Source organism: Rhizomucor pusillus (assembly GCF_041956525.1).
Source record: "Rhizomucor pusillus strain CBS 183.67 unplaced genomic scaffold VTP01scaffold_4, whole genome shotgun sequence".
NCBI classification, from domain to species: Eukaryota; Fungi; Mucoromycota; class Mucoromycetes; order Mucorales; family Lichtheimiaceae; genus Rhizomucor; species Rhizomucor pusillus.
The window spans coordinates 257,397-282,868 of record NW_027192146.1 but is presented as its reverse complement, the minus strand read 5'-3'; the positions used below and the strand labels follow the sequence as shown (position 1 = coordinate 282,868).

Sequence of the window (25,472 nt, the reverse complement as noted above, 5' to 3'; positions counted from 1 at the left end):
TATCGCTTTCCAACAGAGACATGTGTGAGCATAATCAATAGCGCAGAGTTTATGCAAAATAAACTAGCACTCTGTTGCATACATAGATAGTTGTAGAAATAGAGATATGATGATCAATATTCTTTACAAGTCAACTTGCTTCGAATGTAGATATCTGGGAATGTTTCGTGCCGCGTGTTCTTTAATATTTAGGGATCATACAGTATGAGAATCGCCGTCAAATTGTTTACGTGGCTGCTACACGCTTTTTACAGCTTCTCTTCCAAGTCTCTCGGCCGTCATATTCATTAAGCTGGTTTCCATTGTTGGAATATCATACAATGGGACTACGGATGCAATGTTCAGTCCTCTGCTCTGGAAAAGCTTGTTAATTTTCTACTCGTCTGAAATACTTTAGTCATCATCGGCAGTTCTGCACTCCTGGAAAGTAGCAAAAGTAGTTCGTAAGTCGGCGATCCATGGCGTTGAATGTCGCTGTGCCTAAACACGTATTAGCAAAACTGCATTTTTGTCAGTAGATATATGCATGATAGCATTCGTAATCTGCATTAGGTACGATTGTCGGAGGTTGCTGGTTTGGATGCATCTTGACGAGGTTATAGCAATAGGCATGGAAAGTCTGGTTTAGAAATAGAGGCGGCTCTGTAAACTGGCCTAGGTTCTCCAGATATCGGAGCAGGTGGAGGTTAGCGAGATTCATTGCATCTCGCCTCGGGATCGTATGCATTTTTGCTATATCATCCAACGTTTCCTTTTGATACACAGCATGTAATGTACGTATGTCGTTAACTATTTAACACAAGGTAAATTTAAGCCTAGATGCTGTATGGCTGTCTCAAAAGGCTAGATAATCTTGCTATTCGTGTCGCCCCTCTCGTTCGGCCAGAAAATGCCAAATATATGAATGGTATCAGGTTTTGATCCTGATTGTCGTCGTCTCATTGAGGGTTTAAAAGTAGATTGATGTCCATGACAGATAAAAACGATGAGGAATAAAGGTGGAAGAAAGAGGAGAAAGCAGAAATTACGTACGCGAAGGAGAATGGAAATGGCTTCCATGAAACAATGTTTCTCTTCTGATTTCTTGCGTATACATTGTAATCTACATCGCTGAGTCGAGTGCTGGATTTGCGCTTTCCAGCTGTAAATGGTCATTTGCGAAACTATGCAGAACTCCTGTAGATAGCATGAACTGCGACTACATTTCCAGAAGAATACACATGTATGCCTTCTTGCATGAATAGGCTCGCATAGCATACTTGATAGCAAGCGCCGTTGCATAGAGGATCGACAGCCTGTTGACGGCGTGTGACATACAGGTATTTCCATACAAAAGTTTGCGTATACTGACTTTGCCAGTCTTGATGTCGAAGGGTACCTTAACACCTGAACTTCGTTTGCCTGTTAGGTCTTCGATAGAACTCCAAATCCGACACAGGTTTTGTTCAATTGATCAGATGATACTACTCTATTGTCCCATATGGTATCTCTGTTAACAGATAACAAAGCGAATGACGAGGGTAAAAATATGCTGCTCATTCTTCAACAAGGTTTCCGTCATACTGCTAATTCTCGTGCGCACAAACAGAATATCTTGTGATTTCATTGAGCGCTATGAAACATTGGTCGTAGGATCTTGCGTTGTATTTCCATGTACAGTATTGGTTGCAGACAATGCTTTCATGTTGTAATTCACTTGCAGCGTACATACCTTCGATATCTGCATAGATCTGCTGGGCGAATAAACTAAGAAGGGAAGATGACACCAAGAATGGTGCATGCGGATATCGGACCGGAAAAACTGCGTCCCAGAATTGCAGAAACTTTTAACCCTCCCTCCTCCACTAGCAATATGAAAGCTGTTCGAGCAAACATTGAAGAATTCGACACCAAGATCGCAGAAGCAGTTTCCAGGTCCAACAACGTGTACGTTGTTTTCTTTGGCACTGAGGTGCCTGAGACGTCAGAGTCCTGGTGCCCTGGTATGATCGCGTACATTTGTCGAAGTGAGCTGCATACTCACTGTACTCATACTTCTTCACAGACTGTGTTATTGCCGATCCTCTTATCCGCAAGGCTCTCTTGAACGAAGCTCCCGAGGATGCGATCCTTGTCGAGGCTCCTGTGGGTGACCGAAATGCATGGAAAGGCAATGCCAGCCATCCTTACCGCGTTCGTTTCAACGTGCCTGCTATTCCAACCCTCGTAAAATGGTCCAAGGTAGAAGAAAAGAATTGTAGTCACGTTAAAGAAACGTGTATTGTCTCACATGTGTGATTCTTTTCTGTTTGGCAGGATGGTCCTGTAAAGCAACTTGTTGAAAACGACTGTGCTGATTACGAGAATTTGAAGAGCTTCATTCTCGCATGATGAAAGATTCGAGCGCCTGTCAAAAGCGGACAACTCCGGCTCTTGTTCCTCATCATCAGTAATGTTCGACATTGTCACGACTGGTACCAATAAACTTACACTTGCTGTTACATTGCAACGAACTAAAACTCATGACCTGAGCAGTCTTCTCCTGGGTTGGTTTCATATCCATTGTAAGCTACTTGTTGTTAGTCTTCTACGGCGCGTACATTTGCAAGGAGCAAGATCTCAAGGCAAAGTACAATGCGCAGTGGCACGTATTGCTTACAAAATAACTGTATTGTATACGCGTATTTATAATGGCATGTTTTCTTAATATTAGGGCCCTGGTAACTGGTGGATCCTCTGGTATCGGTGCTGCACTCGTCCGGAAGCTGGCTTCCCAGAAACTGAACGTTGTTGTTGTTGCCCTCGACGATGCCATGTTTGCCGACTTTCAGAAGAAGATTGTTGAAGAGTTCCCAGAGCAGCAGTTCCGTTTTGTCGGCTGCGACTTGTCAAATGCTACCGGCGATTACTTGGAAACCGTAAAGAAAGCTACCGATGATATTCCTGTCCAGATCGTCTGCAACAATGCTGGTTTCATCACGACTGGATGCTTCGCTGACACTGCTGTTGGACGCTCCATGGCCAACTACCACACTAACGTCACTGCTTGTCTCGTGCTTACTCATCACTTTTTGAATAAGATGCTTGACAAAGGACTTCGCGGTCTGGTGACATATACATCGAGCAGCGCTGGTTTCATCCCAAACCCGATGGGTGCTCTGTATGGTAAGTCTAGATGAAGATGATATGCTGGGCATCAAGTATGCTTAGTTGATTGCAATGTCCTTTAGCTTCCACCAAGGACTTTCTGACAACCTTTGCCGCCTCGATTGCTGCCGAGCACGCTGAAGATGGAATTGATGTATTGGTTGTGGTAAGCAGATCACGACGGTTTATGGATCTAATTATACGAAACGTCCAACTGACTCCTTTTTCGTCTGTTTAGCACCCATCTCCCATCAACTCCAACTTTTACAGCAACGCTGGCAAAATGTCGGCATTGCTTTCGGCTCAAAAGATCTCTTCTCCTCCGTCAGTCGTTGCTGATACGATTTGCCGCAATGCTGGCAAGGTCGTAGTTGCTGACCAGGGTATCATTACAGTCATCATGAAAATCGGCTTGACCAAGGTGCTTGACTGGAATGTCTTGACTGAACTCATGAAAATTGCTATCCCCTTCAACGGTGATTACAAGGCGATGAAAGTCAAGCGTGAGATTAAGCGCGATTAAGTGTAGAGTTGAGAAAAAATGTATACTTTCAAATATCGATCAAAGTAAAAAGGGAAAATAATAGCATTGAAGTTCGAGGATAAGGTATGGTTGATTTACTGTTTGGAGAGTAAGAGATATGCGACCGCGAAAGAAAGTAGTGCTACCAGGATAAGAACATGCGGAGGATAGCCGCCATTGCTGCTAACGGTTTGCACAGCGGCTTTTGGTACTGCAGCGACGGGTTCAGATTGCTGGATTTTACGTTGTCGCAGTTCAGATAGCTCCCTCTCATATTGCTCCAACCTTGCCTTCAAGTCCTGCACTGCATTTTGGGTTTCTTCACGCGCATCAGCAGAGGTGGAGGTCGCTGGCACGGGGGACTTGTCGGCGTATCCATTGCTAATCGGGAATTTTCGATCTTCTATGACCTTTTCTACTGTTGGTATGCTTTCATAAGCAGGAGGCGGAACTGCTGGTGCAGATGACTCTGATGCAACCTTCTATCACCATGACAGATTAGAACCAGCGAATGACAAAACACTGTCTTGAAACAATTATCCACGTACCTTCTCTTCGACAGGATGAACGTATGCGCAGCGAAGCTTGGTTTGTGAGATATTATTCTTCTTACCCGACGACTCGGCAGCGGTCCACTAGCATCAACATCACGCAATTTATTTCAGTTAAGCTACGCTGTGTTCCCATCTTCTCTCTCCCTCCTCTCTCTTTCTCTCATTCTGTGCTTACGAGTCGATGGATATCATCAGAAGTGGTTGCATTGCTGTCCCCAGCCGGCATACTCAGGATAAGGAACTTGTCCTTACACGTAAAGTCGCTTGGAGGTTCTTCCTTAAACGGCTGGAGGAGAACTATAGCAAGGCAATCAGAGAATGTACAGGCTTTTCCCAATCTCCAAGCAAGCTCACCTTGCACTGTCAAATAGGAAAGGGGAGCAATACGGCCGACATTGGGCCGTACGCAGTATGTCTTTGGAGCGGTCGTCTTAACTTTGAACACAACGGGCTCGTTACTATCGTTGTAGATGTGAATAGACGACTTGACAATGCGTGTTAAGGGACCTTTCAGAGGCAATTTGTGAATAAGAATAGACGCATGCGAGTGCATGATTCGCTTACGCTCAAAAGCGATTGTTTGATCGGGATCTAACCGCACAGCCATGGTCGTTGGTGACAAAGAAGGACTGGGGAAGAAAGGGCGGAAATGCAATTCTCTTTTTCTTTGCGGGCTACGAAACTTTTGGGTTATCATGTGTGATGCATGCCTGTTTGCCAAATCAATAGATTTATTCAGATAAACACTGGTTTTTGCACTGCAAGTGGATAGGTGTCGTAAAATGGATCAAATACATGTACAATATGATTGATTATATATGATGTTTCGCGAGGCATAATGCTGTAAAATAACGTCCACGCAAGCACGCATCGATAGGCAATATTCACAACGGAACGACTGGTAGGATATCCGACATAGTGAGTCAATGGCAGCAAAAAGAGAGAAAGTGTTTGTAGGATGATAAACCTTCAGTTTTCGTTGGTAATGCAGTTAATCATATTCTAACAAGATTCGCTAAACTTACCCAGACCGTAGCGGATCAAATCTATTCGTGTTAGCCCACGTCAAAAAGCTGGATGCAATGAAGGCTGCATTTTTCCTCAATTAAACAATGGTCTCTATTGTTGGATTCATTGTATTAATTTACCAGGAAAAAGCTGCTGGAGACCAGATATGCCCTGCTCGAGCTCGCCGCCGGTCCGGCAATTTCTAGCCAAGTCAGCAGCAATTGGCAGGAGAACATATGTATACAAGGCTATGGCAGCCACGCTCAAGACGGTGGCGTCGGACGGGATCTGATGAAGACCCAGTTCGTAACTTAATCTTGGAACAAGCGAATCTCGGAAATAGCTCCATCTAACTAGGAACGGCGTTGCGGTACCAAAGAATAGGTAGGAACCGGCAGCGATTTGCAGATTAGACATGTTTAATTTAGAGACACATGCCACGCGGAACAATGGAGGATAAAGGAGGAGGGAAATTCTTCGGGATCATTGTGACACAAGGTTTTTTACGCTCATGATATGCTCAAGTGTGATCTGCTCGATTTAAATAAACAACATGCCGATAACTCGTTAGATTCTACAAAACGTTACCTTGTCGCTTTGTAAATTTTCTCGAAGGCTTGCCATCGCTGCTTCCCGGAAAATATTTGCTAAATCAGCACCTAGAAACGAATACATACGATGAGATTTCGAAACAGTCAAGAAGACCATTCTATGTCCAACCTGTCAACCCCTCGCTTTCCGCAGATAATCGTACGCGATCCTCATGTGTGAGAGTAGTGGGCATTTTTGAGCACAAGCCATCAATAATTGCCAAACGTTGCTGTGGAATGTAAGTGAGACCAAAGGCTGACAACAATAACTACATGTTTCCTTTTTTGTAACATTACCTCTTGGTCAGGTAAAGGAATATATATATGCTCATCGAAGCGTCCAGGGCGGAGCACAGCCGGATCCATAACATGCATCCGGTTTGTAGCTTTCATCAAAGAGGTCAACCATATATGCAATGAATCCAAAAGTACATGCACCTACCTCCTACAACCAACACATCAATATGCGCTGTCTCCATGCTGCGTTGGGTCAGCAGGCCGTCCATTTCCGTTAAAAAGCTTGTTATAATCCTGTCACTTGTATTTTCTGAGCTGGAGCTAGTGCCTCGTTTAGGCAGCAACATGTCGATCTGGTAAGTTATCAGCACGACAAGAAATCTTGACTGAAAGTATGCAGAAACGTACTTGGTCGATGAAGAGTATGCAAGGTGCATTTGCACGAGCTTGCGAGAACAGTTTTGCTAGATTCTTTTCAGATTCTCCCACAATTTTGGATCGTATCTGCGAACTCTGATGAAGACTGTTTGTCAAATGCAGGAAATAAAAATTTAAGCATTCTAACAGATAGCATTACCTCGACGAACATAAAATTAACGCCGGACTCTGCGGCCAACGCAGAGCAAAGCATTGTCTTGCCGACTCCCGGTGGACCGTGAACAAGGATGCCTCTAGGTGGAGAAATGCCTAGAGTAATATAGTCACGAGGATTTTGGAACGGATTGATAACAGATGTCTAGATTGGGAGCAATGAATATCCACTGTGATATATAGCAGATTCAATCTAACCTTGATCTCCTGGATAATGGAATCGATACCAAAAATATCTTCAAAGCGAATGTTCAAGGACTTTGCACGATATGTCAGTACAGGCTACAGATGGCTCCATATGGAGTTCCTACCTTGACAGCATACTCATTCATACTGGAAGGCTGCACGATTTTAAGTGCTTCCTCAAAATGATGTAAGCTAACTGTAGGCTAGTGCACAAAAGCATTAATACGCGAAGCGTCAGCAAAAGTTGATTTCAGCAAGACCTACGAGAGGCGTTTGACCTTGCTTAACAAGTTGCAAAAGTATTTGCGTACACAAATTCTGTAAATCGCTCGGAACAAAGCCGTGCGTCGATTTTGACACTGTTTCAATGATTACGGACCTGTCTTGCGAGGATGCAAATGGTAAACCTAGAAACGAAACACGACTTCCAAGTTAATAAACAGCCTAAATCATACAGGGCGCACCATACTTGCGTCGTGCGAGTATATCAAGGACTTGCTGCCGCGCCAACGGCGTCTTTATAGTCAATTCGAAAATGGTATCTAATCGGCCAGAACGCAAAAAGCAAGGATCGATTGCATGCAGGCGGCTGGTCAGACCTTTGTCGAACGTTGTTAGTCGATTGACAGCGGGCCGATCAAGTACGGCAAATACCTATAACATAAACGGAATGTTGACTATCATGTGTATTTACATTGTCCAGTATATCTTTCAATGTTGCGGCCACTCGAATATCGAGATCGCTTTTCTTCCCTGCTAGACGGACGGCTAGAAGATCCAACTCGTCTAGAATAACGATGGAGAATGGGTGCTGCTGTGCAGATTTGAACAGCTTCAGCAGTTTAGCTTCGCTAGCGCCTTCCTCTATACAATAGCTGTGAGAATTAATCCTGTAGAAATGAAATTTTTCATTGCATTGTTGTTACCTGCTTGGAACAGGTCGGGTGCATTAAGTACAAAGTAGGGTATATTCGAATGCTCTAAAATATGTATAAGACTCGAGTAAGCTCCCAACATAATTTTCGTGAGGATACTCGCTTGCTACAGCCAAGGCCAACGCTGTTTTCCCTGTACCGGGCCTTCCGTGTATGACAGCGCCTTTTGATCGCGGCAGCTTTGCATTGCTTGCATCGTTCACAGCATTTGACTGAAGAATCCAAATTTGATTTACGAGCTCGCTAATAATCGCATCATATCCGCCGATCTGGCTTGTCACGTTTGCGATCCACGCTTGGGTATCAACCATTTCGCTAAAAGTTGCGCAAAGCTTTTCTTCCTAACTTTGGCCTGCAGATTTGATAAGTCCCGCGATGGTCTGTGCACAGGACCATCCCACTGAAATGAAGCCAATGAATGTCTCTTTCGTTTCATCTCTGGAACAAGGAATTATCGACTTCAGGCATTCGAGCATATCGCACAGGAGCACGTAATGGGATATGTTATTTCCATTTTATTCAGTTTTGACGGCTGCACTGCGCTCACGATTTGAAGATGCTGTGCCTAGATATGTATTTGCTTTTCACACCGGTTGCTTTCTGCATACGTACATATTAGAAAAGTTACTAGTTCTAGTCTACAGTGGAAATGCACTCGGCATGCGATCGATAGTTTACAGAAGTCCAGGTACTTGTACCTGGACAAGCTGGACTCAGATTTGACTTTTGACACACATCACAAGACCCTCCGCGTTATCTTCAGATGCTGTTCCACGGTTGCGTTTAGTTGTGGGATCTGAACAGTCGGACGAGTCCAACGCAGCGCGCAATAGTGACTATCTCCTATTGGGAAACGTCTCTAGTACGTCTCATGCACGTCAAAACATCTTTTTCACCATTTCGCCTTCGCGCACGACCTTGGTGCCTATCAACTGCCTCAACGCCGTACTTCATCCCGACCAACTCATATATTTGTCTATATGCTTCCGTCATTTCGGAAGAATCGCCTGGCAGATTACTAGCATGCCGCGCCAGGAGCTCAATCACGAGGTCAATGTGTTCTTTTTCTTTCCGATGTCTTTGGTTGGCATTTTAGCCGAAACGATCGAGAACTAGCTCAACAGCTACCATATTCGGATCGAGGTCTGGAAACTGAAGAGATTCATTATAGTTAGATATGCCCGCAAGTCATCTTTGGCGTCCACGACGAACGATGAGAGAGCACGATGCTTGGCAAGAATTATCAGCATACTTTAGATTCGATCAAGGCGGATCGTGTTTTTGTTTCCTGGTGGTCTGCATTTTCGAGACCCATTCGTTCCAGTGACGTTAACAGATTTGATGTCACTACCGTTTGCGTTTGTGATGGTGATACACAAGATGACGATCTTAATGCATTAGCAGACGGAGCTTCTCTGTGGTCATCTGTTCGTTAGACATGCTCAGCTATTTGCGTCATTCAAAAAGTCCTGTAGTCTTTGTCTGCATCACGTACGCCGACTTGACCACGAATCCTTACGATTTGCTCTAATTTCTCAGGTACATATCAATGGAACATTGAGCGCTTTTGATCGGACAGCTACGATGATCTGCAGATGCCACAGAAACGTCGAAAGCATCGCCGTCGATATGTACTGCTTGAAAGGCATGTTTGAACTAATTCACCGGGCTGAGACCCTTTTCCTCACCGCATATAGCCGACCCAGATTGAGAGATGCGGCCCACATTCAGGCAAATGACCTTGACCACCGCGGTAAATTTGAAAACTTCAACAACACTAACTTCTCTAGGGAAGAATTGTGCAACATTTATATGATGTTCTGCGGTAGTACACGTTCGCGACCCACATTCGAATGACTATTATTTTACATGTAATTAACATACGGCGCAAGTTATCTGTGAAGATATATTTTCATTGTCCAGAAACAGTTCTCGATGCATCGTGGTTACATACAAAGTGCGCTATTGCAGACCGTATTTGGTCACTCTGACCTTATTAGCCTCACCGTAGCAAATGTTTACTCTTAAATTGCACTCTAGCTGATCGAATAAGAAATATACAACTTGCACCAAAGGACATTTAGTTTCCATTTGATTCATTGTTGCTAGCGCTTCACGCCATTGTTTGCTTTCCTTGAGAGGCAACGCAAAAAATTGGGAGTCTCGCTGCAGTCACGAGATTTGCTGGAGTTGTACAAAGGAAGCACGTCTGACCACCGCATTTTTTCTCTCTCTCTCTCCCTCCCTTTAGCTACATGCCGCCATCGTCTCCCGCGTCGAGTGAGAGCAACAGCTTTAAGGCGCCTGCCTCTCCGGCTCGTGTGTACAGGCTTCCTTTCAAAACTGTCAACAAGAGCGATGTCGCGACGCGTCCAAATTCGACTTCGCCTTCAACGACCAAGCAAGCTTCAGGAGCAGGCGTCAGCAAAGCAAAAGGCAAAAAGCCAACTACAACGGCGCCAAAGCAACAAAGTCTTTTGAGTACACTGCGTACGATTAAGAAGGATGTCGACGGCAAGAAGGAGGCTAGCAGCAACAAAAAGGAACTCGATCGGCGCGACTTGCTTAAGCGATCGTATTCAGCACAGTCTCCTCTCGACGTTATCGGCAAGGCGTGGTTGAATATCCCCATGGAGAGACCTGAAAAGAAGGAAATTGTAAGAGTTGCATGCATGTCCTGAATTTTTGGAGCATTAGACTGAGATATACATACCTGTTCAACATTTTGCAATAGTACGACCGATTTATTCCTGATCGCAGCAGCATGAATATGGCGAACGCTCAGTATAACATTAGTCGAAAGAAGAGCAACTCTACTCTCCAGGAACTTTACGCGGAAGCATGTGGAATCACACCAAACCAGCGGATCCTTGCTTTTCGACCACAACCGCCTGCCAAGGAGGATGTAAAACAACGGCGGGAATATACGCAAAGAGCCAGTGAACTCAACCCACCTCAACGACGCATTCTCAGCGCTCCGGAGAAAATTTTGGACGCGCCCTACATGGCAGATGACTATTACCTCAATTTGCTGGACTGGTCTAGCCTGAATGTCGTCGCTATTGCTCTTGATCGTGCCGTCTACCTCTGGAATGCCGATAATGGTACTATCAAAGCTCTAAACTACAACAACCAAGATCCTGTCTCGTCGCTCGCATGGTCTGCCGACGGTACTTACCTAGCTGTTGGTACCACCGCCGGCGATACTCAAGTGTGGGACGTGGAGGCTAATACCAAGCTACGATCTATGGTCGGTCAGTACTCGCGCGTAGGCTCTCTCTCGTGGGATAAGCATTTGGTCTCTTCCGGTGCACGCGACGGTACTATCTGGCACCACGATGTGCGTGTTGCAAGGCACAAGGTCGCCGAGCTCAAGGCACACGAAGACGAAGTATGCGGTCTTAAATGGCGTTGGGATGGCCTGGCCTTGGCTAGCGGCGGCAACGATAACACCGTTCATGTCTGGGATGCACGTTCGGCAAGGCCCAAATTTACAACCAGCAGCCATCGCGGTGCTGTAAAGGTGTGCAATATATATAAATTCATGTATACAGTGCATGGTAGCTCACTGCGGTGCTGTTTTTAGGCTCTAGCGTGGTGTCCTTGGAACAACAGTTTGCTAGCTACAGGAGGTGGTCGCGATGATAGACATATCCACTTTTGGAACTCGTCGAGTTGCGCTCGAGTCCACAGCGTGGATACGGGTTCCCAAGTAACCTCTATCATCTGGTCCAAACATTACAAGGAGTTGGTGTCCACTCATGGATATCCGAACAATCACTTGACGGTGTGGTCATACCCCAACCTACAAAAGATCATCGATATTCCCGGTCATGATTCCAGAATTCTCCATTCTGCATTGAGCCCTGATGGCCAAATTGTCGCCACAGCTGCCGCAGATGAAAATCTAAAATTCTGGCGTATCTTTGAGCATGACGGCAAAGAACGGTTGGGAACCAACAGCAGCCACCGCCAGTCGCAGTTGAGAAGATCCAACAGTCTTAGGTGAATTGACATATGTATATATATAGCAGCATCCCATAAAGAAGATTATATTTGTTCAGTACTTTCTACAACGATACATCTTTGCATTCATGCTTTATAGGTACAATGGGGGTCACCCAGGGTGTTACAGATACTACCCGTGATTGCTCACAGGAGGGATTGGGCGGTGTAAGAGGGCGCGGTGAAGATGGCGATTGTTTGATGGATGGCGAGTTTTGTGCTGGCAACTGGAATAAGGATCTAAACAATATTCAATTTTAAGCATACAAGTTCTGACCAGGATGCTGTATTGAATCGACAGTAACGTACTGCATTCCTGAGGAAGCTTCAAAGGAAACGAATGTGGGTGGATGCCGCGAGTTTGACGACAATCCGAGGGCTTGAGCTTGAATTGGCATAGAAGAAGGTCGTGGTGGTGCTGAAATGCCTGTATATTCATAAGGTTGTGGCGGTGGTGATATTACTGCTGGGGTGGAGAGACTTGTGCTTGTCGAGCTTGTCGGTTCCACGCCTGTATTTCCTGTATTTGGGTCTGCAGATGGTGCTCTAAGATGACAATTTTCATTATTCAATTTGATCTACAGGGGAAGCAAGAAGCGAAAACTTACTCTGATTGGAGCATCTCTGGGTGTTCTTGACGTTGATGCCGGTTCAAAATTGATAATCGAGTGAAGGCTCGCTTGCAGTGACAAACAAAGGGCCGTACTCCAGAGTGGGTTCTCCTATGACGGCACAGGGATGATGACTAGAAAAGCCGAGACATGTATTATTATACAACGTATTTCTGCAAACGAGGCTCAGCACCACATCTTACATCTGCAAAGGCTTTTCGGCAACTTTCCACTTCACAGATATGCGGTTTCTCCCCGGTATGTACTCGATAGTGTACAGTCAAGGCCGATCTCTGAATGAAACGTCGCGTGCATCCCGGCCAAGTACAAGCAAACGGTTTCTCGCCAGTATGACTTCGTTGGTGCCGAACCATGTCAGATCGACGTGTAAATTCCTTGTTGCAATCTGCCCACGTGCATTTGTGTTTTTTAGACTCGTCCTCCGGTTGGCCGGTACGATTGAGTAGGTTGTTGATATCCATAGCCGGACTCTGAAGTGCGGGTGGGGAGCAGGGAATGCAGAACGGATAAGCGCAACAGTGCGGTGGGGAATGAAGAACCAAAGAAAGAGTGGGCACGCGGAGTCGTCGTTCAAAGCCCCTCAATACCAGCTGTGAAACAAAAACCACAGAGGATCGCAGGAAAATGGGAGTGGGCGAGGTCTGTGCGACAACAAACCAGACTTTTCTTCCTTCCGCAGATCCTTTGTCCCGCACACTGGGATGTTCCAATTACAACCATAGAAACAAGTTTATTGCTATTACTTTTGCAGTTCTTGGATGCTATACAATCTTGTTAAGCTAGGTCCAGCGAATTGGTTGAGTTGCTTGGTAAAGTTATGCATTTGAGCCGTCAAGATCATGGAATCTAAGCGGCTGGGTTCTGGTGGCAGCTTGAACACCGTATTCACTTCATCCTCTGGCAATGGTGGCTGTCCCTTCTCTGCACGAGCAGCATTTTCTTGTCTCTACAAGTAGGAGAGCGGTGATGAGCAAGGGTGTGTCACTCAGTCATATATACAGAAACTTACTCTCTTGGTCAGCCAAGCCTGCATCTTTGCCTGTTCACGAGCAACGCTTCTCTGCCAGTATTGGTAGTTGTTGACTTCTTGCTGTTGTACATCGGAGCAGAAGAGGAGATACTCTAGGTTCTTTTGCATGAAAGGATCGAGCTCAAGGTCAAGTACATCAAAGTTGGGCGACAATGGCTTTGCTTCCTCGAGATCGGATTGTGTCGACGAGAAGGTGGCTGGGGATCGAAGACGGTTGACATCTAGTTTGGGCATTTCGATATTGTGGAGCATCAAGGTGACAAGATGAGAGTTGTGAACTTTGACAGGGAGTTCCTCGAAAATAGAAGAGAATGACAACTTGGCTTTGGCAATGCTTTCAGTTGTGAACTTCTTTGATTCATATTGCTTCATGAATGCATCTGTAAGTCGGAAGGCACGCAAGCTCAGATTTCCCTGCGCAGCGCTTTTCGATACATCGTGAATGATGACGCATGAATGGGCGCTCAATGAGTTCTGGTAGCTGTATTGGGTGTCGATCAAGTTGAGATCAACAAAGTTGCCCAGATGTGCCGATCGGTACCATCCAACAGTGTTGTTATCGACGTTGACTGCACGGAGACATCGCATCATATCAAGCTGGTATTGAGCTGCAAATAACAATCGCCAGAGAAAAACGTCAATATGCGATAGTCGTTAACCATTCAATTAATGGCATTACCGCTAGCATTTTCGTCACAATCAGAAGGGAAAGGGAAGCAGTTGGTAACTTCAAGAACGCCCTTGTCATCGAGGCCCAAAAGCTGACCGGTTACATCGCTCGGGTAAGATTCGCGACAGTGTTTAATGATTTTCAACACGACCTTGCATTGCAGGCACAGATTAGTCAACGCTTTGCAAATATATGATTCAATAGCTTCTTACAAGACCGTCGAGTTGGACAGCTTGCAAAGGCTCCGAGACAGGCAGGGCAATTGTTTCCATTGCGATTCAATAAGGTGAATCAGCTCTTGTGCCAACAAACCTACAAAATTTTACACTGATATTTTTCAATCCCAGCGACCTCATCAGTGCCGCTGCCACTGCCAAAGAAGCAACGGCACTGGGCGAAGAAACCTCCAAATCCCGGCAATCCACGTTTTCTAGATTTATGCACTCTTCATCGAGTAAAACAGACTTCATTCAAAACGAAAAACACGTTCTATCCTTTCTACTATGGTCCGCTTAATGCAATTGGGTCCAAACCATCCTGCAAATCAAAGATACTGAGCGCATTGTTAGTATATGACCAGAAGAAAACGAGGATATTACTTCATTTAACGTTGGAATAGGGAATAGTTCAACGCCACTTTACAGTCTCCTTCTCAACTGTATTCATAATGACCACTCAGAATACAGAGATTCCCGAAGGCATCAGATAAAGGTTTGCGTTACAAAGCACCGAGATACGAGGAATACACCGTCGGATTCCATACACATACATTGTCATTCCTCACTGGACAATAGATGAAAGCAAGAGGTATTGGCTAAAAAGCGCGCTGCGATTGCTCTGTCTATTCTTTCTTTTATATTTACAAGACCTTGGCTTCGTTCTTGAGTTTATCAATCAATTCGTCTACGCTTTCGACCTTGCGTCCGCCCTGACGCTTTGGTGGCTCCTCAACCTTCAAAGTTTGCAATCGGGGGCTGATGTCTACACCGAGCTCCTCGGGAGTGATCTTGACCAAGGGCTTCTTCTTAGCCTTCATGATGTTTGGCAAAGAGGCGTATCGAGGTTCGTTCAAGCTGGAGTGGATATATTTCATCAGCTTACATGCATGTAGCTAACCAGAATTTTCACTCACCGCAAATCAGTGGTAATAACAGCAGGCATCTTGGTCGCGACAGTTTCCAGACCGCCATCGACTTCACGGGTAACCTTAAGCGACTGGCCTTCAATTTCGACCTTGGAGGCAAAAGTCGTCTAATAACAATATTAACTTAGCGTTTCCATACCCTAAAAGGACCGTGGGAAAAAAGGTGGCATTTACCTGAGGCCACTTTAGCAAACCAGCAAGCATCTGGCCGGTCTGGTTGCTATCGTCATCGATAGCCTGCTTGCCGAGAATGAACAAATCAGGCTTCTTTTCTTCCTTGTTTGCGTATGCTTGAAGAAGTTTGGCGACGGCCAAAGGTTGCAAGGTACTATCATCCTTAACTTCGACGTGCACAGCACGGTCGGCACCCATAGCGAGTGCGGTGCGCAGGGTCTCCTGAGCCTTGGCTGAACCGCACGAAATAGCAACAACCTCAGACTTGGGTTGCTTCTCCTTGATGCGGACAGCTTCCTCAATAGCAATTTCGTCAAAGGGGTTCATGCTGTGCTTTACATTGCGGTCAACATCTGTCTTGGCGGCGTTGACACGGACCTTGACAGCTATGGCAAAGATAATCAGCAACTCTGAAATCTCGAACTGTCTCTAATTTTGCACGAAAGCATGTGCGTCTACAGCGCGTGCAACACGGGAAAGTGCATACCAAAGTCAATAACGCGCTTGACAGGCACGAAAATTCGCAAAGGGTTGGACATTGTACAGTGTGGGGTACTTTAAGGGCAAGAAGCGGAAGAGGCACCTATCCCGTCACATCTCCCGAGAAAAGATCTCTAAAATTCACATGCATTACGTTGAAAATTCCCACTACTTTTCGAGCTTTCCATCGCCCATTTTTACCTTCTTATCTCTAGTCTTCTACAAGGCATGCCCTTGTCATCGTTATTTTCGAGCTGATAATGTCAATTGCAACTTTTCGAATCATTTTCGATTGACTGATTAACGATAACTGTGTGTATACTTTGTTTGCTCATATAGTCCATTGCTACGTATATTTACCTGTTAGCAATGTATCTCTGAGAGGGGATTCGAGTGATATCTTGGAGATTCGCGACTGTGTAGTCACCAATTTTAGAATTTCAAAGGAGCAGTGACAATAATCCTGCACTCGTACATCCTAGTGTTGCTTTAGTATTAAAGAAGGGTGAAAATCCTGACAGTTGTGTACTAAGCGTCGTTTTGGACAAGTAGGTCCTAAAACGATGGTCTGAATGCAGCTAAAGCCGGTTGCTGGTGGTACGTCATGCCCTAACTGATTTTGAGCCAGCCTGGTGAACGCTCCGCAAAAAACATGGGTTTCTGCGATGACAAGAAATATCGATGGTTTTAGGCATGCTTTCTCACTTTTTTCCATTATCTTTTTCTACCTTTGAACAATGACTTTATATTATTCCATAGTTTTCCTGATACTCTTGATAGAGGTTTGTTTACGCATACATCGCGTGATTAATCACTGTTTCTTTAACAAACCTGTTGCTCAGATTTTACTGTTTCTATTGTTAATGGTACGTATATCCTGTATCTATGAAAAATGGTACTTATCATTAGCAATCACGCGTGCAGGTGCCTTTTCCGAACAAATGGCGCATTTCAGTTTTTAGATTTCTCGCTACGGATCCTTTGGTAAGAGGAGCACCTGCATTTTGATCCCACCGTGTAACCACGCGTATTCATGTTTAATGTAGATGGGACATGTGCGATACATTCTGAAAATCGTTTTTGTGTAAGTGATGAACGGAGACAATTAGATGCTTAAACTGTTCAACTAATATTATGATAGTTTCATTTTCGTGCTGTTCCTTGGTATGCGCGAGACAAATATGATTATAAAGTTTTGGGTTTACCTTTACATATTAAATCTTTGCGATGTAGATTCCGTGAACCGGTTGCAAACAATTAGCGTGGCGGCCGTCTCGAGCGCATCAGGAGATATGGATGTCAACACTGTTGTCGGCGCGCAGGCAGTCCAAGATGCACGAGCAGATGCCAACTACTCGGCAAAGAAATTTTATGCCCAACGTAATATGTAAGTAAATACATTATTATAGATGATAGGTAGCCTGTACCATTGATAATTGACATTGCATCATTGCAGGTATCTCACAGGCTCTACCCTTTTCTTGTTTTTGTAAGCTTATGATGATCAATGTGCTAAGGAGCAGGTTATCTAAAAGCCAGCTTCCATTGTAGGATTTTACGACATACGTATCATTTGACGGTAGATCTTATCCAATTGGAGGATGAAAATGCTAGATTACAGGGAATGGTATGTGGTTGCAATGAGAAATAGAAGAGGGCGAAACTAAGTATCATGCAAATAGACGGCAGTTGTCGATAGCTCTCCAGCGGCATCAAGTAGTGAGAAGAAGAAGGACGAATAATGAATGATACCATGCTGCAATAAAAACGCAGTATATGTTGTTTAGAATATTTACATTTGCGTCTTTGCTCCGTCTGAGCTATGTGCAGAAGACATAGATTGCAGTGATGTGACAAGCTTCCCGAGTTTCGTTACGGCTACAGCTACATTAGATGACGGAGTGCTTAAAGCGCGTCCTAGTACTTACTTCCATGGTGAATTCCAAAGTTTTCGCGAGCGACTCGGAAAATACGGACAACTCTGTGCATAAATGATTCCTTCTTGCAATGAGTCTGGTAAACGGATGGGTATGTGTTCAGAATTCCGCACATTAGATCGGCTCCGTGCACGAGAAATTCAAAGCTTTCGTTGCAGCTGTTAATATCATTATTTGCATCCTGTACCATCGAAACTTACCTCTTTTTCCTTGGGACCTGTCTGGAGATTTCATTGCTGCGTTTCGACATTGCAATGCATTCCTTATTCATCAGTGCGACCAAAAGTAAAGCAACCTAACTTCTCAATTAAAGTAGACATTTACAAACGTGGCGATAGTTAGACTGTACCTCCTTGAAAGATTCCTGCAGCACACCGTCTGGATATCCGAATTGCAAAATAGTTTCCATCAACGTCAGAGCTTTGATACGTACATTGTACCACTATAAGCTGTCATAAGTAACTGTGGTTTGTCTGATGTAACCAATAATACAAACCTCGTCCTCCAATCGCGCATTTGGGAGGGGCAGAGATAATAATGCCACTACGTTATGGAATGCCGAGCTATCATCAACTTTTGCATTTTTGACACCACAGAAATATGAGCGTATAGGGCCTAAGTAGCGGGTTGAGGATATCTGGACTTCTCTTTGGAAAAATTGAACAAGTTGCAAACCTTCTACAAGCAATATCATGATATCCAAGGCCTTGGAAATGATGCTGAACGGTGCTTGCTCAGATAAAAGCTTTATAAATGATTTACGCTGTAATATAAATTGAAACCTGCAAATACTTAGGCATCTGAAATGTATCCAAGGAGCTAGGCAGCTTTACCTTTCAGTTGATTCCATGTCTGCATTTCGAATAACGTTGATGTAAATATTCAGGATGAAGAGGACTAGATCAACTTGGGACTGATCGCTTTCCTCGCTTATCTGTAGAGCATCCTTTGCGCTGATTTTATGTTTCTTGCAAAAGACAAGCATATCACGGAAACTTTTACTGGATACTTCTCGCGCTTGTGATGCTTCCATCTGTTCTTCTGTGTGATTCCTTCGCTTCAGCTGCTTAAATATCTCAAGACAGTTTGCTAACTTTCCAAGTACTGATAGTTCTCCTCCTAGATATTGCTCGTAAATAACAGATCCAACTTGGAGATTATGGTGTAAGTGATTACCAAGGATAAGGTCATACAGCATGAATTCATTTGCTTCTTGATAGGTATCACTTAATGTGCTCAGTATCTGCAGAGCATCAAAGACATTCGATACCTATCCGATGTGTCATTATTTACAGATGGCTTTGATAGTTGGAGAAGAATAGAAAATTACCTTTTGCTCGCTTGTCGATATGTCAATGTAGATACCTAAAAGCTGTATCAATTTTTCGACCGTATTCTCGAGATCAAATAATTTTTCGTTTCTTGTCAAGATGGTTTCTATATTGCTCACAAGGGGCACCAGTCGTGAATTTGGAGTTTTGTTTGCCGTGTTATCCAGGAGGAGCCTTTCTGCAAGAAAGTTGTAAATCGTAGCTGTACGATCTTGTGACCATGTATACGTCAAGTCTTTGACGACACCATGATTTTGGATTTGAGACTCATTGTAGTCGAAAGCCAGCATGCTCCACAATAGCTAGAACATTTTTGTTTATAAGTTTTTCTTTTTCCCGAGAAAGACAGGTCCAAACCTTTGTTCTATAGTCGATAGATGAGTATAGTACTTCTTTGTCTTTCTTGACATTTTCGTCGTCGTTATCATTTATTTTGACTTGCTTCGATGGGGCAGTTGGTTCTGAATGCGAACTTTCTCTTTTGCGTTTCTTCGTCGCAGAGGCTGATCCTTGAACAGTTTCCAATTTTGGTTCACTGTGCACCTCTGGGACAGGCGATTCCACTTCCATTGTGTTTTCTCTCCTCGAAGGAATTCTCGATACCGGCTTTGAAAAGCTGGCGCTACTAGGGAAAAATGATTCTAAAGCACACGTGTTACTTTAGGAACTTCATTTCCTTCTTAAATGTCCAGTTTGCTTACTTTTCCGGGATGATACAGTCGCTTGTGATGTTATGTTCGATTTTGAATTAGCATTGGACTGGGCTTGTTTGGCTTTCAGCATATTGAGAGCAAGTTTTGTACTCTCCAACTCTTGAGTCTGCATTCGGTCAGGAAGGGAGGACAGAAAACAAAGACAATGTGGCAGTGAATCCCACCTTAAATTGCAATTCTGCACGGTAGCGTTCCAGTTCTTTCAATGCTGATTTTTTCTCCTCTTGATCTTGCGATATTTGAAGCTGCAGACGTTCCACCAAAGTATGGAGTTCGGTGGAGTGTGCCTGCTAACGAGAAACTCAGGATACCCATTCCAGCATGTTTTATTGTTGGATTTGGTCCCAGTATGCTTACATTTTCATTCGAGAAAACCATATTACATGCTCCACTGGGGACTTGTCTCTCGCTGAGAGCTGCAATATCGTCACCAGGGGAGTCGATCGTCACAAACGGTTCACGATCAGGTATCCTTGCTTCCGATCGCGATGTAGTTAGATCAGTCAGTGCTTCCCTTCCATTGGGATCCTGAGACTGTAAAAACTGCGTCTCTTGTCGGTCCAGTTCCTGAACGACCGATTCCATAAACACATTGTCAAATTCGAAATCATCGTCGTCATACATTGCGACGGAAACAAAGCGTGGACGGCCTTTCTCCGCCTTTGTCCTTTCCCTCTCTTTTAAAGTATTCCGTACAGGCCGCATACCCATACTGCTATTACAGGCCAATACACTTCAATTCAACAGAGATTGGAATTAACGAAAGCAAGGAACAAACCGGTGTTTACGTGATCAATAGGTGTGAGATCTCACATATTCAGCTCACCGACCTGAAAGCTTACATCCAAAGATATATCATACAATTATCATGGTATGTATGCCTACTTACTTGTACAGCACGCAGCTACAAGCTACAATGTATGCTAAGAGTTGATTACAAGGGTGGATTATCGCTTGATGTGAAGATTTATTCCCAAAATACGATATTGAAAAATCCACCAAAGGAGCCAGCTGCAGAAGGAGCATTGTGGCGTGGTTGGAAGATACAGCTGGTGGCGGTTGACGGCACAAGAGAATTGGAAGGTTTGCTATCAGAGATTGTAGATTACGTGGAGTATATATTGCATCCGACGTTTGAAAATCCTCGACGAGGTAGAATGTCTAATGGTACATTCTCTCTACGGAAATCTAATCTATTAGACGTTAGTGGTCACGACTGAGCCCTACGCTCTGAAAGAAAAAGGATGGGGCGAGTTTGATATGCGGATACTCATACATTTCAAAAACAACATTGCCAACACCGAGGTCATGTTGTTTGATCTTAATTTCGGTCAACGTTCCTACTCTGCAGTCCACACTCTGGTATATGCATAGGAATAAGAGCCCATTTGCAGATAGGTTACTGACTGATACATGATGTAGTATTTTCCGAATCCTTCAGCAGAACTGGTAGAAACCCTAAAACGAGCTCGCCGTCGTCCCTCCAAACCAAATAAGATCTCTATCGACGATAAATCCAGAGAAGATGCTTCTCCGGATTCACTGTCTGAATTGAGCGAAACTTCAAGAAAAGAGCACTCTGATGCATCACCAATTGAGCAAGGTTCAGATTACGGAAAGCTGTCGACGTATCAAGCATCTTCGCCTGTCACACTCCTTGATACAACATCTTACAACGGCACTGTAAAAGATCCTAATCGCTATCTGCAAGATATTCAGTCAGCGGTGACTCCAGAAGTAATCAAGTCTGAATTCGACAAGTATTGGAGTCACGGAGCCGGTTATGCAGCCACCAAAGCTGAGGCTATCGAAATGAACAAACGGCCAAAGAAACTATGTACAATGACTGATCTAGGGCGACAAGCTGGCGAACAATACGCAAAAGAAATGGAAAACCTGAGGCGACCAATAGTGGATGATGTGTATTCCGAGCAAGATCTTGATAAGGTTGACCCAATCCATGGATCCCAACTTGATGCCAATTTGAAAGAAGCTTGGGGCATACCGCCGGTAATTTCTTGATATATGTATGTAACGATCTGCTATTCAACAAGGTTTTAGGAGGTAAACATGCTAGAGCTCGCTCGGCATTTAACTCGGATGGATGACAAGCAGAAAGATCGCTTCTTTGCGATAATATCAGAGAACAAAGCTGATGACGCAACCGTACAAGAAGATGATGGTAAGCATCCTTATAAGGTGGATTTGCTCAGCGTTGTACCAATGAAGCATGTAGACGAAATGAGCTTCGATCTATATTCCCTCGGTCCCACGCTTTTGAGCAAACTTTGGAAAGAATTCGTTCACGAAGTTAATTCCTAAAGGCTCCTAATAATTTCCAAAGTCGCTTAGCAACTTGTCTATACTAGTCATTCACTGTCTGTCCTCCGTCCTCATTTTCTCATTTTCAAGCAAAGCCGCTGATATGTCTCCATTGCAACAGACAGTAAAAGCAATATACCATCTTTGGAGAAATCTATATTATACCATCTGTTGACAAAGGTTTCGTGCTCCCTAAGCACGAGTGATTGCGGAATTCGCCTACATAATAAATTTTAGCGCTGGAACTATTTAAAAGGATATATTCATCGAAATATCAATAATGGGATAGATGCAAACAAATGCCAACTCTTTAAAGAACTGGAAGAAGTAGTGCTTACGCATGCATGCGTTGCTAGAATATCGTGGTAAATTATGCTTATCTGTTCATGAACTCAAAATTGCATCGACTGACAAAAAGTAATCAATGAAACTTGGAGAAATTGAGCATCCAAAGCCTTTCCTTGCTGCGTGCAATTTAGAGGACATCATTGGTGTAAGCGGCTACTGTGGGTCAGCGCCGTGGCTGATATTCGTCTGCGAGCCTTGTGGAACGAACGACTCCGCTTGCAACTTCTTGCTCTTTCCTGCACAGACTCACGATTATGGCAACAAAAGTCGATCGAGAAAAGGTAAGTTACAGAGACAGCTTTCAATAACTGACGACTTAAATACTCTTGTCTCTAGGAATGTCCTTTCTTGTTAAGGATCTTTACACGCTTGGACGGACACCACGCGTAAGTCAATACAGTTGATCAACTGTACAGATCAGATTCCAACTCGTTCCACTGTAGCAACCATGAATTCTCACCGCGCGATCTACCAACACAAGATGAGCTTCGGCTATACACATGGTATGAACATGTAAACTATACGTAGAAAATGAATTATTTATTAAGGAGCTCGCTCGACTGTGTCTCCAGGAAGGACGCGACTTTGGAGGAACTGGCCCAGCTAATACAGGAGGTGACGCCTGAAGCTCAGCTTCCGGACTCTCGACTCAGTTTCCGTCTCGTTTATCTTGATAGCCAAAGAGGAGTATATCTTAGTAAACCACTGGGACGAGTTCACAACGGAAGACCGACCGAAGATCAGAAGAAGACTCTCGACCAGTTACGATTCTTTATCGGAGACTATCTCGACGTAGCGATATTTACCGGTCCACCTCCACCACGACGGGGCGAATGGGCGCCGCGCGATGGGCCGCGCGGTGGTCGTGGCCCACGATTCAGCAGAGATATGGATAGTCGGTTAGGACGAGATGGTCGCGGTCCATACGGAGGTAGAAAAGACCGGTATTAAGCAACTGGGCCGAACGATTTCACTACACAGTCAACGATGCGAATAAAAGGGAACACAGATCAACATTTGAATAAAGAATGCACAGACGCTGATATAAACAATCTTGCAATGTTCAAAAGGGTGCGACAAGGTCATGTCAGCTTAGTACGCTTAAGACGTCTTTTTACAGCAAACAGGAAGTGCAAAGAAGGAGATGTAACGCTACAATGCATAGGTTTCATTATACGGCTGGGAATGTACATGAGGGGGATAAGCTTATGCAATTTGGGAATTATAAACAGAGTGGTTATGATCGAGTCGCCTCGTTTTTGACAACTGGCATCCGAGGGCCTCGTAGTCGACGGGCAGCAAGTCTTGGATCCCCGTTAGCTTTTCGCGGTGAAGGATCCGTAGGTTCAATTTCCATATTGGTTTCTTGCAGATGCTGTCGCCGAGCAGAAGACCTCAAGTCAACCGACACGGAATCAGCACTTCTAGTCTCTTCCCGCTGGCGTTTTCGAGGTGGCAGTTCAGCTGAATTTCTGACATCGATAGGCGGTTCTTCGTAGCGCGCTCCCCTGATACCATTTGCAGGCGGATGGATAGGTCTAACATTTGCTGGTACAGCACTCAGTTCATCCAGTCTGGTATCGATCCATTCCTTTGCAATCTTGAAGCTCTTGCCGCTGATTGTCGCCGTAGTCAAGCGTTCCTGCAGATATTTTCGTAAAGACAATAGATCACCTGCCAAGTCTGCAAAAGTGCGTCGCCGACGGCAGAGAGCTAGAAATAAGCTATAATATACCAGATGCATACTCTTGATTCCTTGTGAATCGACTCGTTCGAAGGCATCTGGACGAGCTTCCATTAGGCGTACAAGAATTTCAAGCGCATTTTTGATACGATGTTCAACATCCGGATCCAGCGTCTCTGAACTTTTCAAGAAGGTTTGGATATGGTTAATCCCTGCGTCGTACTTGTCTCCATCCTCATTGACCAAGGAAGCTATCTGAGCAATGGAGCGAAGTGTGGAACCTCGGAGGTCTGGGAAGAACTTTGATAGCCGTTCTCGGTATTTCTCGTATAATTTCTTGCAGAAATCAGCCCTCGGAGATCTGTAGGCCTTTAGTCGCTCTGCGGGCGAGATCGGGACACCAAGCTGTACTCGAGAGAAAATATCAACCTAAACTCTCAAGTTTAATCGACCATTCGCACCGAAGAAAATGAAAAGGAGAAAAAGAAACTAACCTCAACGTCTTCATCAATGTCATCATATTCAACTACAGAGATATATGTTTAGATAAGAGAAGCAATCAGCACAGATATTTTTCGTGCGCATACCACACATAAGCTCGCAATCGTTGAACATCTCTCTTTGTTCCTCGGTCAGAAAATATTTTTGTCGATAGGTATCTACATTGACTGTAAGCATTGTATGCGGCAACGGAATAGGTATATGGATATACCGGTTGAAGCTCCGTTCATCAAGTCTTCGCAGTAATATCGATCAACAGGACCATCCTCTGATGAATTGTCGATAAATGGGATTTTATTCTCCATGAACCTAAGGAGTTCTACGTTAGTATTAAACCTTTAAAATGTATTTTGCAATTTGCTTACGAGAAAATTGACGTAAGTCGCTGCTTTCCGTCCACGCAGGATCGAATAAACCGGCCGTCCTCGGTGAATCTGTTGGAGAAGATCAACGGTGGTATATAGTAGTTGTTCATTAACGAGTCGATGAGCTCGCTCATTTTGGTGGAAGACCAGACGACACCGCGTTGGTAGTCAGTATCCTACAGATCTAAGTTAACGATGCTACCAGACGCGATTGACATTAGAAACGCACCAGTTGGATCAAATTCCGATCGTGGAAGTCTATAGTGTTTCATAAGCAAAAAGAAAGCGCAATACGCGACGATCTACTGACCTTTCAGTTTGTGCAAAGGGTATATGCGCGACTGAGGCTTGGGCAGACGAGATTCCTGCATGTCTCGTTCGAACGT

The 25,472-nt window shown here is 44.4% G+C and overlaps 16 protein-coding genes across 16 annotated transcripts; 7 read left to right on the top strand and 9 right to left on the bottom strand.

Moving 5' to 3' along the window:
- Positions 1-393: 393 nt before the first annotated feature.
- VTP01DRAFT_7407 (uncharacterized protein) lies at positions 394-700 on the bottom strand (the record flags this gene model as incomplete). The annotated part of the gene is made up of 2 exons (XM_069386416.1): positions 394-480; positions 557-700. 2 exons carry the CDS (start codon positions 698-700, stop codon positions 394-396), a joined length of 231 nt encoding a protein of 76 aa, XP_069241873.1.
- Positions 701-1,771: 1,071 nt separating this feature from the next.
- On the top strand, positions 1,772-2,370 carry VTP01DRAFT_7406 (uncharacterized protein; the record flags this gene model as incomplete). The annotated part of the gene is made up of 3 exons (XM_069386415.1): positions 1,772-1,982; positions 2,045-2,220; positions 2,296-2,370. 3 exons carry the CDS (start codon positions 1,772-1,774, stop codon positions 2,368-2,370), a joined length of 462 nt encoding a protein of 153 aa, XP_069241872.1.
- Positions 2,371-2,431: 61 nt separating this feature from the next.
- VTP01DRAFT_7405 (uncharacterized protein) lies at positions 2,432-3,649 on the top strand (the record flags this gene model as incomplete). Its single annotated transcript, XM_069386414.1, has 5 exons — positions 2,432-2,453; positions 2,515-2,623; positions 2,693-3,144; positions 3,210-3,292; positions 3,365-3,649. The coding sequence occupies 5 exons, from the start codon at positions 2,432-2,434 to the stop codon at positions 3,647-3,649; spliced, it is 951 nt and encodes a 316-aa protein (XP_069241871.1).
- Positions 3,650-3,744: 95 nt separating this feature from the next.
- Positions 3,745-4,810, bottom strand: VTP01DRAFT_7404 (uncharacterized protein; the record flags this gene model as incomplete). The annotated part of the gene is made up of 5 exons (XM_069386413.1): positions 3,745-4,131; positions 4,198-4,284; positions 4,379-4,500; positions 4,558-4,710; positions 4,768-4,810. The coding sequence occupies 5 exons, from the start codon at positions 4,808-4,810 to the stop codon at positions 3,745-3,747; spliced, it is 792 nt and encodes a 263-aa protein (XP_069241870.1).
- Positions 4,811-4,938: 128 nt separating this feature from the next.
- On the bottom strand, positions 4,939-5,628 carry VTP01DRAFT_7403 (uncharacterized protein; the record flags this gene model as incomplete). Its single annotated transcript, XM_069386412.1, has 3 exons — positions 4,939-5,170; positions 5,229-5,292; positions 5,352-5,628. 3 exons carry the CDS (start codon positions 5,626-5,628, stop codon positions 4,939-4,941), a joined length of 573 nt encoding a protein of 190 aa, XP_069241869.1.
- A 66-nt stretch (positions 5,629-5,694) lies between these two features.
- Positions 5,695-8,061, bottom strand: VTP01DRAFT_7402 (uncharacterized protein; the record flags this gene model as incomplete). Its single annotated transcript, XM_069386411.1, has 14 exons — positions 5,695-5,742; positions 5,800-5,870; positions 5,932-6,031; positions 6,099-6,187; positions 6,244-6,391; positions 6,447-6,551; positions 6,616-6,774; positions 6,828-6,887; positions 6,941-7,018; positions 7,080-7,222; positions 7,289-7,414; positions 7,470-7,679; positions 7,742-7,795; positions 7,854-8,061. The coding sequence occupies 14 exons, from the start codon at positions 8,059-8,061 to the stop codon at positions 5,695-5,697; spliced, it is 1,599 nt and encodes a 532-aa protein (XP_069241868.1).
- Positions 8,062-8,410: 349 nt separating this feature from the next.
- On the top strand, positions 8,411-9,007 carry VTP01DRAFT_7401 (uncharacterized protein; the record flags this gene model as incomplete). Its single annotated transcript, XM_069386410.1, has 3 exons — positions 8,411-8,438; positions 8,514-8,800; positions 8,867-9,007. 3 exons carry the CDS (start codon positions 8,411-8,413, stop codon positions 9,005-9,007), a joined length of 456 nt encoding a protein of 151 aa, XP_069241867.1.
- A 998-nt stretch (positions 9,008-10,005) lies between these two features.
- Positions 10,006-11,759, top strand: VTP01DRAFT_7400 (uncharacterized protein; the record flags this gene model as incomplete). Its single annotated transcript, XM_069386409.1, has 3 exons — positions 10,006-10,407; positions 10,485-11,273; positions 11,337-11,759. The coding sequence occupies 3 exons, from the start codon at positions 10,006-10,008 to the stop codon at positions 11,757-11,759; spliced, it is 1,614 nt and encodes a 537-aa protein (XP_069241866.1).
- Positions 11,760-11,820: 61 nt separating this feature from the next.
- VTP01DRAFT_7399 (uncharacterized protein) lies at positions 11,821-12,848 on the bottom strand (the record flags this gene model as incomplete). Its single annotated transcript, XM_069386406.1, has 4 exons — positions 11,821-11,995; positions 12,065-12,301; positions 12,364-12,500; positions 12,570-12,848. 4 exons carry the CDS (start codon positions 12,846-12,848, stop codon positions 11,821-11,823), a joined length of 828 nt encoding a protein of 275 aa, XP_069241865.1.
- A 278-nt stretch (positions 12,849-13,126) lies between these two features.
- On the bottom strand, positions 13,127-14,359 carry VTP01DRAFT_7398 (uncharacterized protein; the record flags this gene model as incomplete). Its single annotated transcript, XM_069386405.1, has 4 exons — positions 13,127-13,333; positions 13,397-14,025; positions 14,097-14,238; positions 14,300-14,359. The coding sequence occupies 4 exons, from the start codon at positions 14,357-14,359 to the stop codon at positions 13,127-13,129; spliced, it is 1,038 nt and encodes a 345-aa protein (XP_069241864.1).
- Positions 14,360-14,946: 587 nt separating this feature from the next.
- On the bottom strand, positions 14,947-15,944 carry VTP01DRAFT_7397 (uncharacterized protein; the record flags this gene model as incomplete). Its single annotated transcript, XM_069386404.1, has 4 exons — positions 14,947-15,160; positions 15,220-15,338; positions 15,406-15,791; positions 15,893-15,944. The coding sequence occupies 4 exons, from the start codon at positions 15,942-15,944 to the stop codon at positions 14,947-14,949; spliced, it is 771 nt and encodes a 256-aa protein (XP_069241863.1).
- Positions 15,945-16,622: 678 nt separating this feature from the next.
- VTP01DRAFT_7396 (uncharacterized protein) lies at positions 16,623-17,627 on the top strand (the record flags this gene model as incomplete). Its single annotated transcript, XM_069386403.1, has 9 exons — positions 16,623-16,667; positions 16,728-16,751; positions 16,810-16,869; positions 16,932-16,969; positions 17,027-17,049; positions 17,119-17,272; positions 17,342-17,374; positions 17,437-17,512; positions 17,568-17,627. The coding sequence occupies 9 exons, from the start codon at positions 16,623-16,625 to the stop codon at positions 17,625-17,627; spliced, it is 513 nt and encodes a 170-aa protein (XP_069241862.1).
- Positions 17,628-17,677: 50 nt separating this feature from the next.
- Positions 17,678-20,490, bottom strand: VTP01DRAFT_7395 (uncharacterized protein; the record flags this gene model as incomplete). The annotated part of the gene is made up of 13 exons (XM_069386402.1): positions 17,678-17,763; positions 17,814-17,968; positions 18,023-18,117; positions 18,172-18,264; positions 18,319-18,437; positions 18,498-18,604; positions 18,656-18,941; positions 18,999-19,092; positions 19,153-19,455; positions 19,511-19,794; positions 19,855-19,972; positions 20,031-20,156; positions 20,224-20,490. 13 exons carry the CDS (start codon positions 20,488-20,490, stop codon positions 17,678-17,680), a joined length of 2,133 nt encoding a protein of 710 aa, XP_069241861.1.
- A 296-nt stretch (positions 20,491-20,786) lies between these two features.
- On the top strand, positions 20,787-22,188 carry VTP01DRAFT_7394 (uncharacterized protein; the record flags this gene model as incomplete). The annotated part of the gene is made up of 5 exons (XM_069386401.1): positions 20,787-21,018; positions 21,074-21,228; positions 21,289-21,876; positions 21,928-22,048; positions 22,103-22,188. 5 exons carry the CDS (start codon positions 20,787-20,789, stop codon positions 22,186-22,188), a joined length of 1,182 nt encoding a protein of 393 aa, XP_069241860.1.
- Positions 22,189-22,790: 602 nt separating this feature from the next.
- Positions 22,791-23,487, top strand: VTP01DRAFT_7393 (uncharacterized protein; the record flags this gene model as incomplete). The annotated part of the gene is made up of 4 exons (XM_069386400.1): positions 22,791-22,817; positions 22,873-22,922; positions 22,980-23,039; positions 23,109-23,487. The coding sequence occupies 4 exons, from the start codon at positions 22,791-22,793 to the stop codon at positions 23,485-23,487; spliced, it is 516 nt and encodes a 171-aa protein (XP_069241859.1).
- A 286-nt stretch (positions 23,488-23,773) lies between these two features.
- Positions 23,774-25,457, bottom strand: VTP01DRAFT_7392 (uncharacterized protein; the record flags this gene model as incomplete). The annotated part of the gene is made up of 7 exons (XM_069386399.1): positions 23,774-24,649; positions 24,715-24,746; positions 24,808-24,879; positions 24,933-25,030; positions 25,087-25,262; positions 25,316-25,344; positions 25,397-25,457. The coding sequence occupies 7 exons, from the start codon at positions 25,455-25,457 to the stop codon at positions 23,774-23,776; spliced, it is 1,344 nt and encodes a 447-aa protein (XP_069241858.1).
- Between the last annotated feature and the right edge of the window lie 15 nt (positions 25,458-25,472).